Source organism: Colossoma macropomum, unplaced genomic scaffold (assembly GCF_904425465.1).
Source record: "Colossoma macropomum unplaced genomic scaffold, Colossoma_macropomum, whole genome shotgun sequence".
Taxonomy (NCBI): domain Eukaryota; kingdom Metazoa; phylum Chordata; class Actinopteri; order Characiformes; family Serrasalmidae; genus Colossoma; species Colossoma macropomum.
Genome location: NW_023494792.1, coordinates 45358839 through 45374473, shown reverse-complemented (window position 1 = coordinate 45374473; position 15635 = coordinate 45358839). Strand labels below are relative to the sequence as shown.

Genomic DNA, 15635 nt, shown 5'->3' with positions numbered 1-15635 from the left:
CATGATTAAAGGGTTCTTTGCATTGTGAAAGCATTCTTCAGATTATTGGAGAAGGTGCTGTAGATGGTTCTATATAGAAGCTTTTTGAAAAGGGTTCTATGTAGCACCCAAAAAGGTTTTGCTATTATTACAAGGTCAAGCCTGTCACAATAGATGAACCCTTTTGGGTGCTATTTAGAACCCTTTTCAAAAAGCTTCTATATAAACTATCTACAGCACATTCTTCATCAATCTGAACTCTTTCAGAAAGCAAAGAACCTTTCATGCAAAGGGTTCTTTGAGTGTTCATGGTTCTATATACAACTATTTTCTTCATAGAAGAACCCTTGAAGAACCATCTTTTTAAAGTGTAGTACATCAAACTGTTATTTGAAGAATGAGTGATAAATTCATTAGTCTATGAAATTAGCTTGTGTGTGTCATGATATTGAATCATTACTATATTCAGTTGCAAGCTGCAAGCAGGTGCAGGGATGTGTACAACTTGTACTTCATTTGTTATGCTGCGTTTTCTTGTTGTGAAGGACCACCCATTTATATTTTTATTTTGTGTTTCTGTGGTGTAAAATCTAATAATTCTATATAAATGCCAACACAGCAGACATTTTCCATTTCAGCCCCTGCTTGACTTGATGGGTATGTAGTACTGTTGCATTTAATAGCAAAACTAGTCAGACTGTTTTAGGATTATATGGCAAAAAATTCTGTTTTTGTGAGTGAGTAAAAATTTGCATGTTACAAAACCAAAAGTTCAGCAGTCACTTGACACATGTTCCTATTTCATAATGTAGTTACATATAAATGGATGTTACATTAAGGAATATGAATGGGAAAAAAAGAAGAACTGCAAGATCTAAAACCACCAGGTGGCAGTAGAGATACACAACTGCAGTTCAGTTTATTATGACACTCAAACTTCTTTGGTAGATGTAAATGAAATTTAACACTTAAAAAAGTACAAAGTAAAGTTTGAGTCGTGTACTGCTGTACTTTCATTCTCTCTCTCTCTCTCTCTCTCTCTCTCTCTCTCTCTCTCTCTCTCGTCTCCCACAAGCAGCAACAGTGATTTAAAGGTTCAGAGGAATTGGGACTTGTTACAACATCGTAGTTTATTTAGCTGGCCATGACTGTGGGCTGCGGTGTGAAGGAAATTTCAAATGTACAGAATTTTAACCAAAATGTAGTCAATCCACCAAGACACGTTTGCTCTGAAGTTTGCTTGTTTGCTTTTGCACTGGTGCTACGAGGGTAATAGCTAACAAGAAATAGAAGCTTGTACTCTAACCTATTAGCATCATGCTTACTGCATGCCTGGATCACCACACACTTTAAAAAGGAAGGCATAGGCGTAAACCCATACAATTTATCTGTACAAAACACAGGTTTGTTGCAGTTTTGGAGGTATACAACAGTATAAGGCTGGGATACTGAACTCTAGACACCTTTTCAATTCTTTTTTTAACTTGGCCTCACTGACATCAACTCACCCCTCGGATGTGCGTCACACCTATGTTAGACAAGTGGCCACTCATGACAGAAGGGGAGGAGGGGACAGTGAGGAGCGGATTATTCAAACAGCACCCACTCTCCCTCAGCAGGTTAGCCTAATCAGCTAGCCATACAAACTTTGCAATGCAAAACGTTTTTTTTGAGAAATTTGAGCATAATGTGTGTGAGTAATTGCTTTGTCTGGTTATAAACGTGCAGTACAACTATGTTGTAATGCTTTTCTGTTTGTTATTGCTAACCATTTAGCTGGCTAATGAGCCAGCTAGCAGAGGAAAGTGATGAAGTTCTATCAGCAGTCATGTATCACAGATGAAGTTCAGTAAATCGAATGTTATGATTTTGAAATGTTAAGCATTTAAAAAAAAAAGTAATTTACTTTTTCCACCATTATTTTGGGGGTTGCAAAGGAAAATATATAACATTGCAATGTTTTCTGGGCAAGTTCTACTGCTGAAGTCGACACGTGCTCATTTGACTCCTTGCCCCTCCAAGGGCTTATTGAACGTCCTTCACTTGAGCAGATAAAGAAATGTAACAGCCCTTAAGATGGTGCCAGGATTCCCCTAGTGGAAATGACGAGGCTACGAGTGAAGGGTCTCTAGAGGTTTACACCTATGAGGACACTCCAAGGCATGGCTACTACAGTATGTCACTGTATGACATACTGTTATCCATGTCTGTTTTCATAGATAACAGTATGTCATACAGTGTCAGAAACCACATAAGTCTATTTGAAATCACATAACAACATTGTTCTGGCAATTGTGATGATTTTAGGCATGTCATTTTTATTATATTGCTAATTGCTGAGATATAAGCTTCCATTACTTGTTTGCTACATTAGCCGTGTAGCTTGTGTGTAAAACTAACACACAAACTTTAGATACCAAACATGTCTTTGCTGGCTACATTTTGGGTAATTTTTTTTTTTTGCTGAAGTTTTACTTTAATAACCTTCAGCATGGCACCAGATAAAGAGAAGGACTCTTCAATAACTTCTTCTTTTACAGTGGTTCTTCTGGCAGGTTCTCGTAGGCTCCTCCAGCCTGATCTGAGGACAGTTTCATCAGTTCTGAAATGCTGATGGCCTGTTAGATGTACAGAGTAGCATTCTCAAAGTTCTGCTAAACTCTGAGTCATCCTGTGTTCTTCAAGAAGTGCAAAGCAGGCAAAATTGTGGGGAGTAAGAATAGAACTGTGCATCATGCTGCAAAGACAAAGACTTTGGGGAATAAATTTAAGACACCGAAAACAAACAGGGAAGGTACAGAAGTTCACACAGTGAATATGTTAGAACAGATTTTTGAAAACCTCATTTAATACATGTAACTTATACATTTCTCAAGACCCCTTATGACAAAGAACTATGGTATTACTGTGGAAATTTCATTTGGATTTTCTAGGAATTGAAGATGAATTTTGAAAGAACTACTACTGCTGAATTTTTCAGTAACTGTTATACATTCTTGCTATGAATTATTCAATAACTACTGTGAATTATTTAGTAATTACTATGAACTACTCTAATTACTATGGCTTATTCTGTAACTATTTTAGATTGTTCAGTAACCACTACAGATTATTCAGTAATTACCATTACATACTCAGTAATTATTGTTGATTATACTGTAAAAATTATAGATTGTTCAGTAACCACTACAGATTATTCAGTATGTACTCTGAATTATTCAGTAACTACTATGAAATATTTAATATTTACTATTATTTACTCAGTAACTACTGTACATTAATTAGGTACTAATATGAAGCACTCAGGAACTGTTATGAGTAACTCAGTAACCACTATTCATGTAATAAAGTAACTATTATAGACTATTATAGTACTATGAATTATTCAGTAATTAATGTGACATTTTCAGTAACCACTACAGATTATCCAGTAAGTACTAATATTCGGTAATTAATATGAAAGTTTCAGTATTTGCTATGAAATACTCAGTAACCACTATGAATTACTCAGTAAGTACTATGGATTATTCAGTAACCACTATGAATTACTCAGTAAATACTATGGTTTATTCAGTAACCACTATGAATTACTCAGTAAATACTATGGTTTATTCAGTAACCACTATGAATTACTCAGTAAATACTATGGTTTATTCAGTAACCACTATGAATTACTCAGTAAATATTGTGGATTTTTTCAGTAATCACTATGAATTACTCAGTAAGTACCATGAATTATTCAGTAACCACTATGAAATGCTCAGTAAGAACAATATTATTCAACAACCACTATGAGTTACTCAGTAAATTCTATGGATTATTCAGTAACCAATATGGATTTTTCAGTAACCACAATGAATTATTCAGGAAGTACTATGGCTTTTTCAGTGCCTACTATCAATCACTCAGTAAGAAGTATAAACTATTCAGTATCCACTATCAATTTCTCACTATGCCACTATGAACTTTTCAGTAACTACTATGAAGTATTCAGTAACAACTGAACTAGCAGAACTAATAGAAATTAAAGGGTTAATTCAGAACTGAAAGCTTTTTCTCAGGATGGCTTTAGTGATCAACCCAGAAGTGATCAACCCACTGCTGCGACTGTCGGCCGCCATAAATGACGAGGATGACGAAGACGATGATGATTGTGTGTGGCGCTTTTGACCTGTGCCGTGGGTTTGGATTCCTCAAGTAGACCCCTCCTCCTCAGCCCACTGCTCAGATGGAAATTGAGGGCTATATTTGGACAGGAGTGATGTCACAAGTGGTTGAGGGAGAAGCCTATAACAGGGAGGCTGGTGTATGTGTGTGAGAAAAACAGTGACCACGCCAGTACCTCCTGCTGCCGCTCACCACTGGACCCAAACTACTGCAGGTGAGTGAGGAGTTACTTTTCTTCTTCTGGAACACTTTTTGTTGCACCGCTAGTGTCTTTATGCTGAAAAAGTGATGCATTGAACGTGCATTGAATGCATTATATTTTTCATTGTATGAATACATGCATGTGGGAAGGTTCAACCCAAGCTTTTCACTCCCACAGCATGTAATTTGCAACAGTGCACAGAAATATGGGTCTAGAGTGTGATTTAGAAAGTGTTCTCAGGGTGCACTTTTCCATAAGAAGCCTTAGTGTACTCTTGCATTCCTATTTCATGAACGGAATTGTCTTACGTAGTGTAATTTGTACTGATCCCATTGCACTGCCGTTTTTTTTCAGTCATATACTTTAGCCTACCTTTGCATTCCCATATTTTGCTGTAAAGTAATAGAGCTGTCTAATATAATATAAATGAATCAAATGCAGTAAATATAGTGTGTTTGCATCTGATCCCATTGCACTAAAGTTTATTTTTTGTTCTCTTTTGGCCTGTTTTCAATATTTTACAGATCTGTGCTGCCATGTATCATCTGAAAGTGCCTATCCTGCTTCTGCTGCTCCTTGTGCTGGTGCAATGTGTGACAACGGCACCCAATAACAGGTCAGCACTTGGTCAATTGTCCAATTCTCCCAAGTCAGACTTCTGACTGTGTACTTCTATGGCCAGAACTTCTAACGCTGAAACTTTGCTCAAAAATAATAATTGACGTATCCGTGCTCTGACCACAAATGTGCTCTTCATGGATACTGTTGCTAGATAGGACAAGCTTCACAGAACATTTGCAAGAATCATATTTAATCATTTTCATATTTTGTGAGAAACTGCAACGCACTTTGTTGAGAGTTGCTACATAAAGTTGAGTTTCCAGTTTAACCCTTTAAAGTCACAGGCTTATTACATACTAAGGCTTATTATTCAGTAACTACAGGGACTTTAATGCAAACGGGCTGAGCTATTCTTAGGTTATAAAAGTGTGTAGTAAAACTTTGGGCCTGCTGTAAGGCCCTGGCCATTTAAGGGGTTAAAATGCTAAGGTAGCAAAGTGGACTGTGTTATTTTGAAACTAGGCTGCTATAAAATGACAAAGACAAATTTGAACAAAACAAATGTACATATATATATATATATATATATATATATATATATATATATATATATATATATAAAATGCCTATTTGAATTTCAGTATTTTGACATGGATGGAGCTTAATTGTCAATACCTGGTTTTTGGAAAAAACAAGCAAAATACATGTAAATAAATTATACATATACTGTATTTTAACACTGCTGTTAATTTACAGAAATTGAATGTAAATTCACAAAAACAAATGATCACCTTTATTTCACAAACATTTGTGCTCATTTTAATGGTTGTCACTGTGGTGATAGGAAAATATTGTATGTCAAAACAAATGGGTGAACTATTGACACTGATTAATTATAGTAAAAGACAGTATTTTCAAGAAATTCAAAGACTCTAATTTTGCAGATTTTTACCATCATTGGGAAAGCATACTTTTACTGTTATTTAAAGTTTTGTTGTTACAGTTTTTGTACAGTGTGGGTGGAGCATGGATTGGTCAGAATTATCTTGAGTGCCAGGCAAGATCCTACTGATGCATTTGGCTGATGAAGACAAGTGCAATTGAAATGGGTTTCATTCTCAAAAATGATCTCTCTTCAGTGCACAACCGAATCCAATCCGCCACACATTAGTGTTCAAAAGAGGGTCATCATCAGACGTGGCCCTGAGGAACTCTCCACAAGGAGATCAGAGGCAATGATAAGTCAGAGTGCAAGTGATGACTTGGTGCCTCTCGCTGCATTTGGGTAGAGTGCTATTGTCTTAAAGTGGAATGAGTGATGCTCTCTGAGCTCATGACCACTGTTTTCCTGCAGGTACTCCATCTCCTCCGCTGAGCAGGTGGAAGAGGCTGAGGGCTGGATGCCTCCAGGTTTGTCATCGAGCCCCTTCCTGGAATTTTTGGGGTCGCGGCCGCAGAGAGCCCTCGACAGGTACTTGTGCTAAATGCTTAGCATGGGAGTCTAAAGCTGGTCTGCTGAAAGTCTTGAAGGTGATGCTGTGTTGATGCTGTGATGATGCTGTTTCTCTGGGGGTAATATTCAATACACTCTTTCTGCAAGCCCCCTGGTTGCCATTCCATTGGTGAAATGGAAATCAACTCAGATAGTATTAATTAACATTATTAAAAAAAATAGCTTTACCCATAACTCTGTTATGACACTGTTGGCTCTCTGTGTGTGAAATGTTAAAGCTGTGTTGAGCTGCTAGTGAGCAATTAGGGGTGAGAGGGGAGGGGTGAAAACACCCCTTCTCTAAAAAATAATTCACATCTCTCCATAAAAACAGCTGTGCTGAGATAAAATGGACAGCACAACTGCAGCTTTCTTCATATCAGAAAATCTTGCCATACAGTAAAAAAAACCCAGTAAAATTACAGTAAACTACTGTCTTCTAGTCATATTATTTTTGCAGCAATGAGCAATTTTAAGAGTAAATAAACACTGTGACTTCATCACCTGGACCGCAAGGTTACTGTGATATAACTTTATTCTTCTGTACTTCTATTCTTTATGTAACAACTTTAAAAGTAATCCAACTTAGTACTGTAAATTTCCATATAAAAGCTTTTAATTTTACCAGACCTATAAAAGTTTTTTCATTCAAATAAAGCAAAAGTAAAATAAAATAAAAAAACAGTTTACATATTTATTCATCATGTTTTGCAATATATATTTCAAATATGCATTTAGGGTGAGTTGATTTCACAAAAAAATGATAAATAGTTTTTACTGTGAAAAAGTAGTGTTGCACATTTTGAAATCCTGGCAATAATTAACAGTGCACAATAAAAAATAGCATGAAAACACACTCACAAACACACTCACACACACACACACAGAAAAAAACTTCTAGAATTTTTTTAAGTACATGATGACTTGGTTGTTCAGATGAAAATCCAGTTTTGTAAAGTGTATGCATTTACATCCAAATATATTCCATTAAAGTTATTGAAATTGCTTATGTTGCTTAATACTTGGAACTAATGGTCCTCCAAAACCGACTGAAATTGTATTTTATAATCAGAGTTGGGCATCTCAAGGTTAAGACAAATGAAATAAAAAAACAACACTAATCTTAGGAGTAAAGCCTAAGATTATTACTCTATTACTAATCTTAAGACTTGTTATTCATTAACTACAGTGGTAACTATAATGAAGCCAATATAATCAATGTGAATGACGCATTGATATTAAAGGGGAGTTGATTGTTTTAAGGTAAAGGTGAAGTGATTTTTTGACAACTTTTTTTCGTAATGGAAATGTTAAGATGTGAACAAAGTCATTCAGAGTGGTTTGATGTGAAATGATCCTTTCTAGAGAAACTTACTGTGTCAGAATTGTTCACAGTGGCGATTTAATGGCTCTATAATCTCCCTTATACATTGGTGGAGAGGTACATGCAGGGTGTTGTAAAGCAATCTGAGTCAGTACGTTAGATGAGTTACCTGAAGAGATGCTAATTTGCCCTCTTTGTCTTCCACCAGCCAGCAGCACCACATAGAAAAGAGAAGGTGCAACACAGCCACTTGTATGACTCAGAGACTGGCAGACTTCCTCGTCCGCTCCAGTAACACTATCGGCACCGTCTACATCCCCACTAACGTGGGCTCCAGCGCCTACGGAAAAAGAGACGTGTTCCAATCTCCAAACTTAATGCCCCTTTAGTGCGCACTACCCACGCTGTCCTCTCTGATGCATATGTATATAGAGCAACACAGAGCACATGTAACATACCTGACAACAGTGATGATCAGAATGTTTCTTTTTTCCTTTATACAGTTTGAGTCGGTGTCTTTTGGTATGAAACACATTCACACAACAGCATTGTGTACAGTGTGCACTGCAAAGGAGATGAACCCAGTGGAGAGACCAATAGTGTGTTCTTACAAAAAAGTCATTGGAAAGAAAAGGAAGATGTTGTTTTCGTTTGATTTTATAATAAAATATATAATGAAAGTCCAGTTCTTTGTGGGATGTTATTGAACACACCTTGCTGTAAACATTGTGTCTCAACATGAAATGAACTAAGCAATGAAAGGAAACGAATATTTCAGAACAAATAAACCTGAATCATGAATCAAGCATGAGTTTCTGGAAGTATTTATGAACAACTATTTTTCTTGTATTTTATTTTTATCCTTCAGGTCTATTTGTAACATTTGTGTCATTTTAGGAACCAAAAATGATCATAAGACTGACATATGTAAATGAGCTTTGTTCTGATTGGCTGACATGTGTATTGCCTTATTCAAAAAGCATTCACACTCCATATAACTTCAGTGTGACTGGGTGGAGCTTAAAGTGCTGTAGGCTGAATAGCTGGATATACGTAAATGTGGTTGTTCTTGTGACAACACAAAAACTTTAATTCAAAACAGGCTGTTTTGCAGCATTGCTTCCATATATGGACTGTATGGACTGTTTACAACAATGTTTACATATTTCTTCAAGCTCCTTTTTCTAAAAAAATGGAAAAATGACATGTTTTTCCATGAAGTGGCCCTTTAATATGGAATTGCCCCCCTGGAATTTTACACTAGATGTCGGATCATTGCTGTGAGGATTTGATTGCATTCGGCCGCAAGATCATGAGTGAAGTCAGGTACTGATGATGGATGATCAGTTCTGGATCACAAATGCCACTCTAACTCATCTCAAAGGTATTGGATGGAGCTCCATCACTCCAGACAATGCAGTTCCACAGCTCCACAGCCCAGTGCTGGAGAGTTTTATATCCCTCTAGCCAATGCTTGTCATTGAGCATGTTGACCTTAGGCTCATGTGCAGCTGCTCCAGAGTGTTCCCATTCTGTTTGCAACACTTTTCTATGGAGGTTTTGCAAGCTGCATGTGTGTTCCTGTGGCAGCATTATTACTGGGCTCAGTGGGTTTAGGCCCACCCACTTTTTTCATTGGTCCACCTAAAATGGCTGCTTAGATCAATATTAAATATAATATATAATAATGATAAATAGTAAATAACCAGAAAATTGGAAAAATAAAATCACACTCACTATGTAGATGACATTTCGAAATTCAGTTTCTGATGAGTCAAAATACCGGTTTAACCAATAATCATAACTGTGAGATGTTTGCTAAATGTAGCTCCCACTTGAGCCTCCAACACTCTCTCAGCACCCAGCTACAGTTTTCAGAATTGAATGTATGTATCTCATCACTCATGAAAATGTTGAACATAGAGAGACCTCTATTAGATGTGATACTGTCAGCAAGTTGACAGCCAAAAAAAATCAACCAGCTCATTAATGCCAAAGGCATAAATGCCAGAAATCACCAACATATTAAAGTCATGCTGGTCCTTAATGCTCCTGTGTACAAAGCAGGAGACACGAATTAAACTGTTTCTATTATGAGCTCAGGTGTACTAATAGATATCTCCTACCGTTTTTCAGACAGTGTATGAACAATGCTGAAACATGTCAGTTATGATATATAGCCCCTCCTCTTTATCATTAAAATGAGTTACAAATACTTTTGTTTGAGATTGGTTTTAAACTCACCTGACCTCCACTGGGAATCACCAATTATCTTAATAACGTGGTTTCCATAGTGTGTTGGCTGTACAAAGCCACTGTTTTGATCAATGCAAAGAGACGTTAATGCATACCATCATTTACTGTCAGGAGTGCTTATGGACATCGATTTCTGTATACCGCTATTGCACCTCAATAGCATTAGTCATAAATGAGCTTCATTCTCTGTAATAGCTCTTGTCCACCTCTGATCCCGTTTATCCACTGATCCAAATCGGTTCCATCTCACATAAGGGCTTTTCCAATATACACTAAGCGTACATAAACTGGAGAAAACAGAGTGCTTGTTCCACATCCTGGCTAACAATAGCAAAATGAACTTGATCAATGCAGCAATGTGAAAAAATTCCAACAGGGTTTAAAAGAGGACTCATATGGTATGAAAACTGGGGTGACACTAGAAGCAGTCCTGATTGAGTCCTACTGTTTCACCCACAGATTTTTAAGATGTTAGACAAGCTTTACAGAATGTTGGCAAAATGCCTTTCACCATGAGAAACCACCTATAGCAACCCACAAGTGACCAACTGATATACAACTGCAATCACCTAGCAACACCCTAACAACCATCTGGGATACCACAGCAGCCAGTTATATATACAACACCCCAACAATCACCTGGGAATGGCCTAAGCTGCACAGTCATTCTGCATATTGCATATTGCCCTCATGTCTGTTACTTGCTGGCTCTCCCTTTTAGCTAGGCTGTAATAGCTCAACCTGCACTCTGTTAACACTGTATACTGTAATCAGTTTCTTTTAACAGAACTACCTGCCTGTGTGTTCCTTTGCTGAGCTGAACAACTGCCCATCCTATGCAGGTGATGCTGCTGCTTCATTGGCCTTGACTGGGTGCCCATTGCTCACCAGCCTTCTGGATCGTTTTGACCACCATGGAGCTTCCCGTTGCATGAACTGACCCTCCTGATGTTTTAATCATAGACATTGCTTCTCCTCCTTTTCCCCTTTTCTGTATCTTATACTGATGATCAAACCTTATTCTCTGCTGATATTGTCTGCTATCCGGTGTCGACCAGAGGAGGATGGGTTCCCCTTTTGAGTCTTGGTTCCTTTCAAAGTTTCTTCCTTTTGCTCTTAGGGAGTTTTTCCTTGCCACTGTCACCATTGGCTTGCTCACCGGGGCTTGGACCTGGATTTTTCCATAAAGCTGCTTTGTGACAATGCCTGATTAAAAAGCGTTACATAAGTAGACTTTGACTTGACTTAAATTTATTTTTACATATGTGAAGGGTCACACTGCTGTTGTATGTCTGCTCAAGTGAGTGTTATTTTAGTGGTTTTGATGAGCTAGAACATCACAGTCCAGCTTAGTAGCATAGACTTTTAAAGTGGAAACTTGTTATGTAAAGAATTTGAACTCCAATCTAAATGTATAAGAATGAATGAAATTGTTATCAGTGTTCTGTATAAAACAGTGGCTACAAAGTACTTAGTTTGGATAAGTTTGCAGAACGCTGACAAACAAGCTTTACAGACAAATATTGACAAAAATCCCATTCAACCTAACAAGAAAATATAGCCTACAACTCACTTTTTTGGCAAAATACCTAAATTATATTGCACTATAATACTGCATGGCAATGTAGCCCAATTGATGTTAGCAAGGTGGCAAAATCAATTCATATTCATTTCTAATCTGCCAAGTTTTGATTAGCTTTAACAACACAGTCCAGCTCAACAGTTAAGCATTTTAAATGGGAAATGTTTTGCAGCAAGTCTATACAGTTTCTCATTAGACTTGTCCAACCTTGCTATGAAATAATGCATTTCTGGGCCCATTAATAGGCTTGGATAGATCAATTATAGATTGAGCAGAGTATGTAATGAAGATTATCTATTGGTGGTGTTTGTGCTGTTGGAGGTTGGGAGGACAATGCAGCCTTTTATAGTCATTGACAGTCCATGTGTTTCCAGAATGAACCAAAATATGTGTGTCTATGAGAATGTGTGACTTAATGCAAGTTCCCATTTATAACCTTAACCATCTGTCCTCCCACATGCATCGGTTCTTTGTTGCCGATAGCATTTGCTGTCTTCTCACATTCAAAGCACATCCATCATATCAGCATTTTCTGTCCATTAGAGCCCACCGCCTTGGCGTGCTCTCTGGCCATGGATGGGGCTGCTGCCCAGAGTAGCTGTACCCTTTCTGCCCAAAGTCATAAAGGTGTAATGAACATCTACGAGAGCCAGAAATAGAGCACACACAGAAATGTCCAGGACCGGCTGCAATACAAATGAATCAATCAGCCTGCTGGGGCAGGGCCACACGGGGCACGGCCTGTCATATAACCACTGACACATCAGCAGCGAGGAGGCCAGGCTGAGGAGGAAACTGATGAAAGTTTCTCCAATAAAATTTCACACGTTTTCTCTGTGGCTTTCCACACACGGCACAGCAAACTTCCAAATGTCAAACACAAGATGGACGTGTGAAAGGCAATCCAAAGAGCACTGCTTTTTCTGTTTAAATATATTTTATGTTTAAATATATTTCTGTTTAAATATTTTCTGTTAAATATGTGTTTTCTGCATTTTTTATTCTGATGCTGAATAAGGAATAACTTGCATTTAATGTCTGCCTTGACTGGAAATTCAGTTAATGATGGCCTCTGTGTGTTTTTAATGTTTTACCTATCTGTGCATATAAATCACTTTGAGATTTTGCACATAAAATGGATAAAGATTAATATTATCATATCATTATTATTATTATTATTATTATTATAGTATTTTTGTCATTATTCCCATTATTCTTTCTCCTCATTTTTGAGGTGGTATCTAGTGATTCCAGATCTCAACAAGACATCAGAGTGATTCACCACACATCTTCCTTAGGATGTGAGCAGTGCCTGAAAAAGTGATCTTCTATGCTTTGTTGATAAAAGGTCTGGGAGCCTCTGAAGGCAGACATTAAATGCATTTTTGAGTATTCCTAATGTTCCCACTATGACTGGCACTATTCTTGTTTTGTCATTCCACATTCTGCCGATTTTCATCCCTGTCAGTAAGAAGTCTATTCATCTAGTACAGCTATATCAATCGTCAGGCATGTCTTTTCTTTCTTGTGCAGCATTCATTACTTTACCAATATTGTCACTATGGGTGTGGCTCACAGAATGATTATGTAACTGGTGGTTTTAGAAATTCATCAGGAAAAGTCCAGGAAATTTCAGATTACTAGTTTTATTCACATGCTTGCAGAGGCACAGCTTGGTCATTAGATAGTTACCAGTCTAATGAATGCAAAGTCTGACACAGTGTAAGTAGAGAAACTAGAGGTCAGAGGAGGGAGGGAGCGAGAGGAAGCGAAGGTGAAAGAGGAAGGTGAAGTGGGAGTTAATGGTGAATGAGGTGATGAAGGTGGCAATTTTATTACCTCAGGAACAATAAAACAATACAGCTGACTTAACACACACACACACACACACACACACACACACACATATTTACTAAACCGCTTATCCTTCTGGGACACGGGGGGGAGCTGGAGGCTATCCCAGCGGTCAATCAGCGGAAGGCATGAAACACCCTGGACAGGTGTCGCCAGATTATCACAGGGCAGCTGACATAACACAAGAAAAGTTAGTTTATTTTAAAAAAAAATGTTTTATTCCAGTTTCCATTCATCATAAAAGTTTTATACAATGTAAAGAATGGCTGCCACGTTCAAGTAGTGTAGAAAAATAAAAATCAATATGTTATTATGTGATTATTTGGAGCATAGAAGAAAGCACATGTGAAAGTACATATTGTCATTAAACGAAAGCATGTATTTCCATTTTTGCCATTTTTTCTATGAAAGCCATCTGCCCTTTACAACATTCACAATCTCATGATGAACGGGCCAATAGAAATTGTTTAAAATTACATGGGGAAAAACATGTTCCAGTGACTTCAATTTGATGGTAAGAAGGTCTTTTTACTTCTCTTGTAAAAGTTACCATTTTGGAGAAGTTTTGTCACAACAGAGACCATATGCTTTTGCTCAGCACTGACCACTGGGATGTGCTCACAGTAGGGGAAAATGAGGGAAAATGCCCCGCATAAAGAATAATGCCCTTTTACTGTAAAGTTAAATCATATCTATGTGTGATTTTAGCATGTACAGGATGATGATGCATATGCATTAGGGGAAATAAAACTGAAACAGCAGACAGTTTTGTTTTTATAGTACAAAAAATAAAAGGGGCATCATGCCTGCCTACCTGGGGTCAGAAGCCCCTCCATATAAATCTTTTTTTAGTTTGTTATCAGAATGTATAATTTATATATTTAATCATTTCTGGTCCTTGCATTTTCCAAGAAAATGTGCTTTTAATCAAAATACAACTGAAAAAAATGTAGGCTTTTATCTATGTATATCTATAATCTACTTCACTTTAATAAGCCACAACAAAAGACAAATGACAGTAAAATAGAAATGTGTGAAACGTCATATTTGTTTGTTGTAAGATTATTGTGATTATATTAATGCTATAATAATAATAATAGTAACAATAACAATTAAAACAAAGCAATAGTATTAAACACTTAATCAAGTGCAGATGATTATTAGATGTAGAAGTAATTCTGCCAGCAGCAAAACCCATGTGCAAACTCACCTCCAGGAAGATGGATAAAAATATCGCCTAATTCTAGCTAATGTTCACTACAGCTAGCACGTAATGCTAAAGCTAGTCTAGTTAGACAGTAAAACTCCAACTTTATGATGAAAATCTAAATAATATTCAGAAATCATGCCAATGAAATAAACTCTCAAAACCAAATGCACTGTATGACCCCAACCCCATATTCATATATTTTTAAACCTGAACTTAATATCGTAACATTCTGTCTTGCACTGCACTTGTCTTTCTGTTTAAGTCTTTGTTCCATGTGTTTTTGTTTACATAGGCCATGTGCATTTGTTGTTGTTCTGGTCTTTGTCTCGTCCCTGTTCCGGACTTCTTGTCATCTGTCACACCTGTCTATAGTCTGTAGCCCCACCTTTGTATCAGTCCCAGGTGTTTCAGGTTTGTTCCGTTTGTATTTACGCCCCTGGTTGTGTGCTTTGCGATTGCTTGGTGTTTTGTGTTCTCAGGCCCTGTTCTTGTTTTCTCTCGTTTGTGTTCTAGTCCTCTTCATGATCTTTAGTCTTGTTTTCTTTCAGTTGCAATATTTTGTGAGTATTCTTGCTGTTTTTTTACTTTGTGGATTCAAAAAAACCAATACTTTCAATAAAAACAAGGACTTACAGTGGCATCCTGCCTCTGCATCTTCCTCTACTTTACAAATGTTAATACATGGATCATATTATCCAATGACACAAATTCAGATCTACTGACCCTAAAACGTTTCTAGGGGGAATATTGCACGAATGCAATGATCCAGACGAAATTTCAGATGAGTTAGACCAGATCCATTCAGTAAATGTGTTAAGATCAGATTTTGCCCCATCGTTTGGTTAGGAGAGAACATTTTGGGGGGGTGTGGACATCTCATCCTGGTAGGCTGATTCCCCAAATGTACCCTACCTGTCAGGCACTTTATAGATGCTTGAACATGGTTGGTGTACTCAGATGGTGTAAGTGCTGTGCAGCCAGGGATTGTGTGTTTAATGTTCTTCTGCC

The 15635-nt window shown here is 37.3% G+C and overlaps 1 protein-coding gene across 1 annotated transcript; it reads left to right on the top strand.

Annotated features, from left to right (window-relative positions):
- Positions 1-228: 228 nt before the first annotated feature.
- LOC118812370 (islet amyloid polypeptide) lies at positions 229-8525 on the top strand. Its single transcript, XM_036577334.1, has 4 exons — positions 229-4360; positions 4873-4964; positions 6264-6380; positions 7934-8525. The coding sequence occupies exons 2-4, from the start codon at positions 4885-4887 to the stop codon at positions 8112-8114; spliced, it is 378 nt and encodes a 125-aa protein (XP_036433227.1). The 5' UTR covers positions 229-4360; positions 4873-4884; the 3' UTR covers positions 8115-8525.
- The last annotated feature ends 7110 nt before the right edge of the window (positions 8526-15635 follow it).

What these genes read in the sequence shown, in the direction of transcription:
- LOC118812370 (XM_036577334.1), top strand. Translation starts at nt 4,885, where the DNA reads ATGTATCATCTGAAAGTGCCTATCCTGCTTCTGCTGCTCCTTGTGCTG. An exon ending in ACAACGGCACCCAATAACAG is followed by an intron (nt 4,965 to 6,263) that starts GTCAGCACTTGG and finishes GTTTTCCTGCAG; the next exon opens with GTACTCCATCTCCTCCGCTG. An exon ending in CCGCAGAGAGCCCTCGACAG is followed by an intron (nt 6,381 to 7,933) that starts GTACTTGTGCTA and finishes GTCTTCCACCAG; the next exon opens with CCAGCAGCACCACATAGAAA.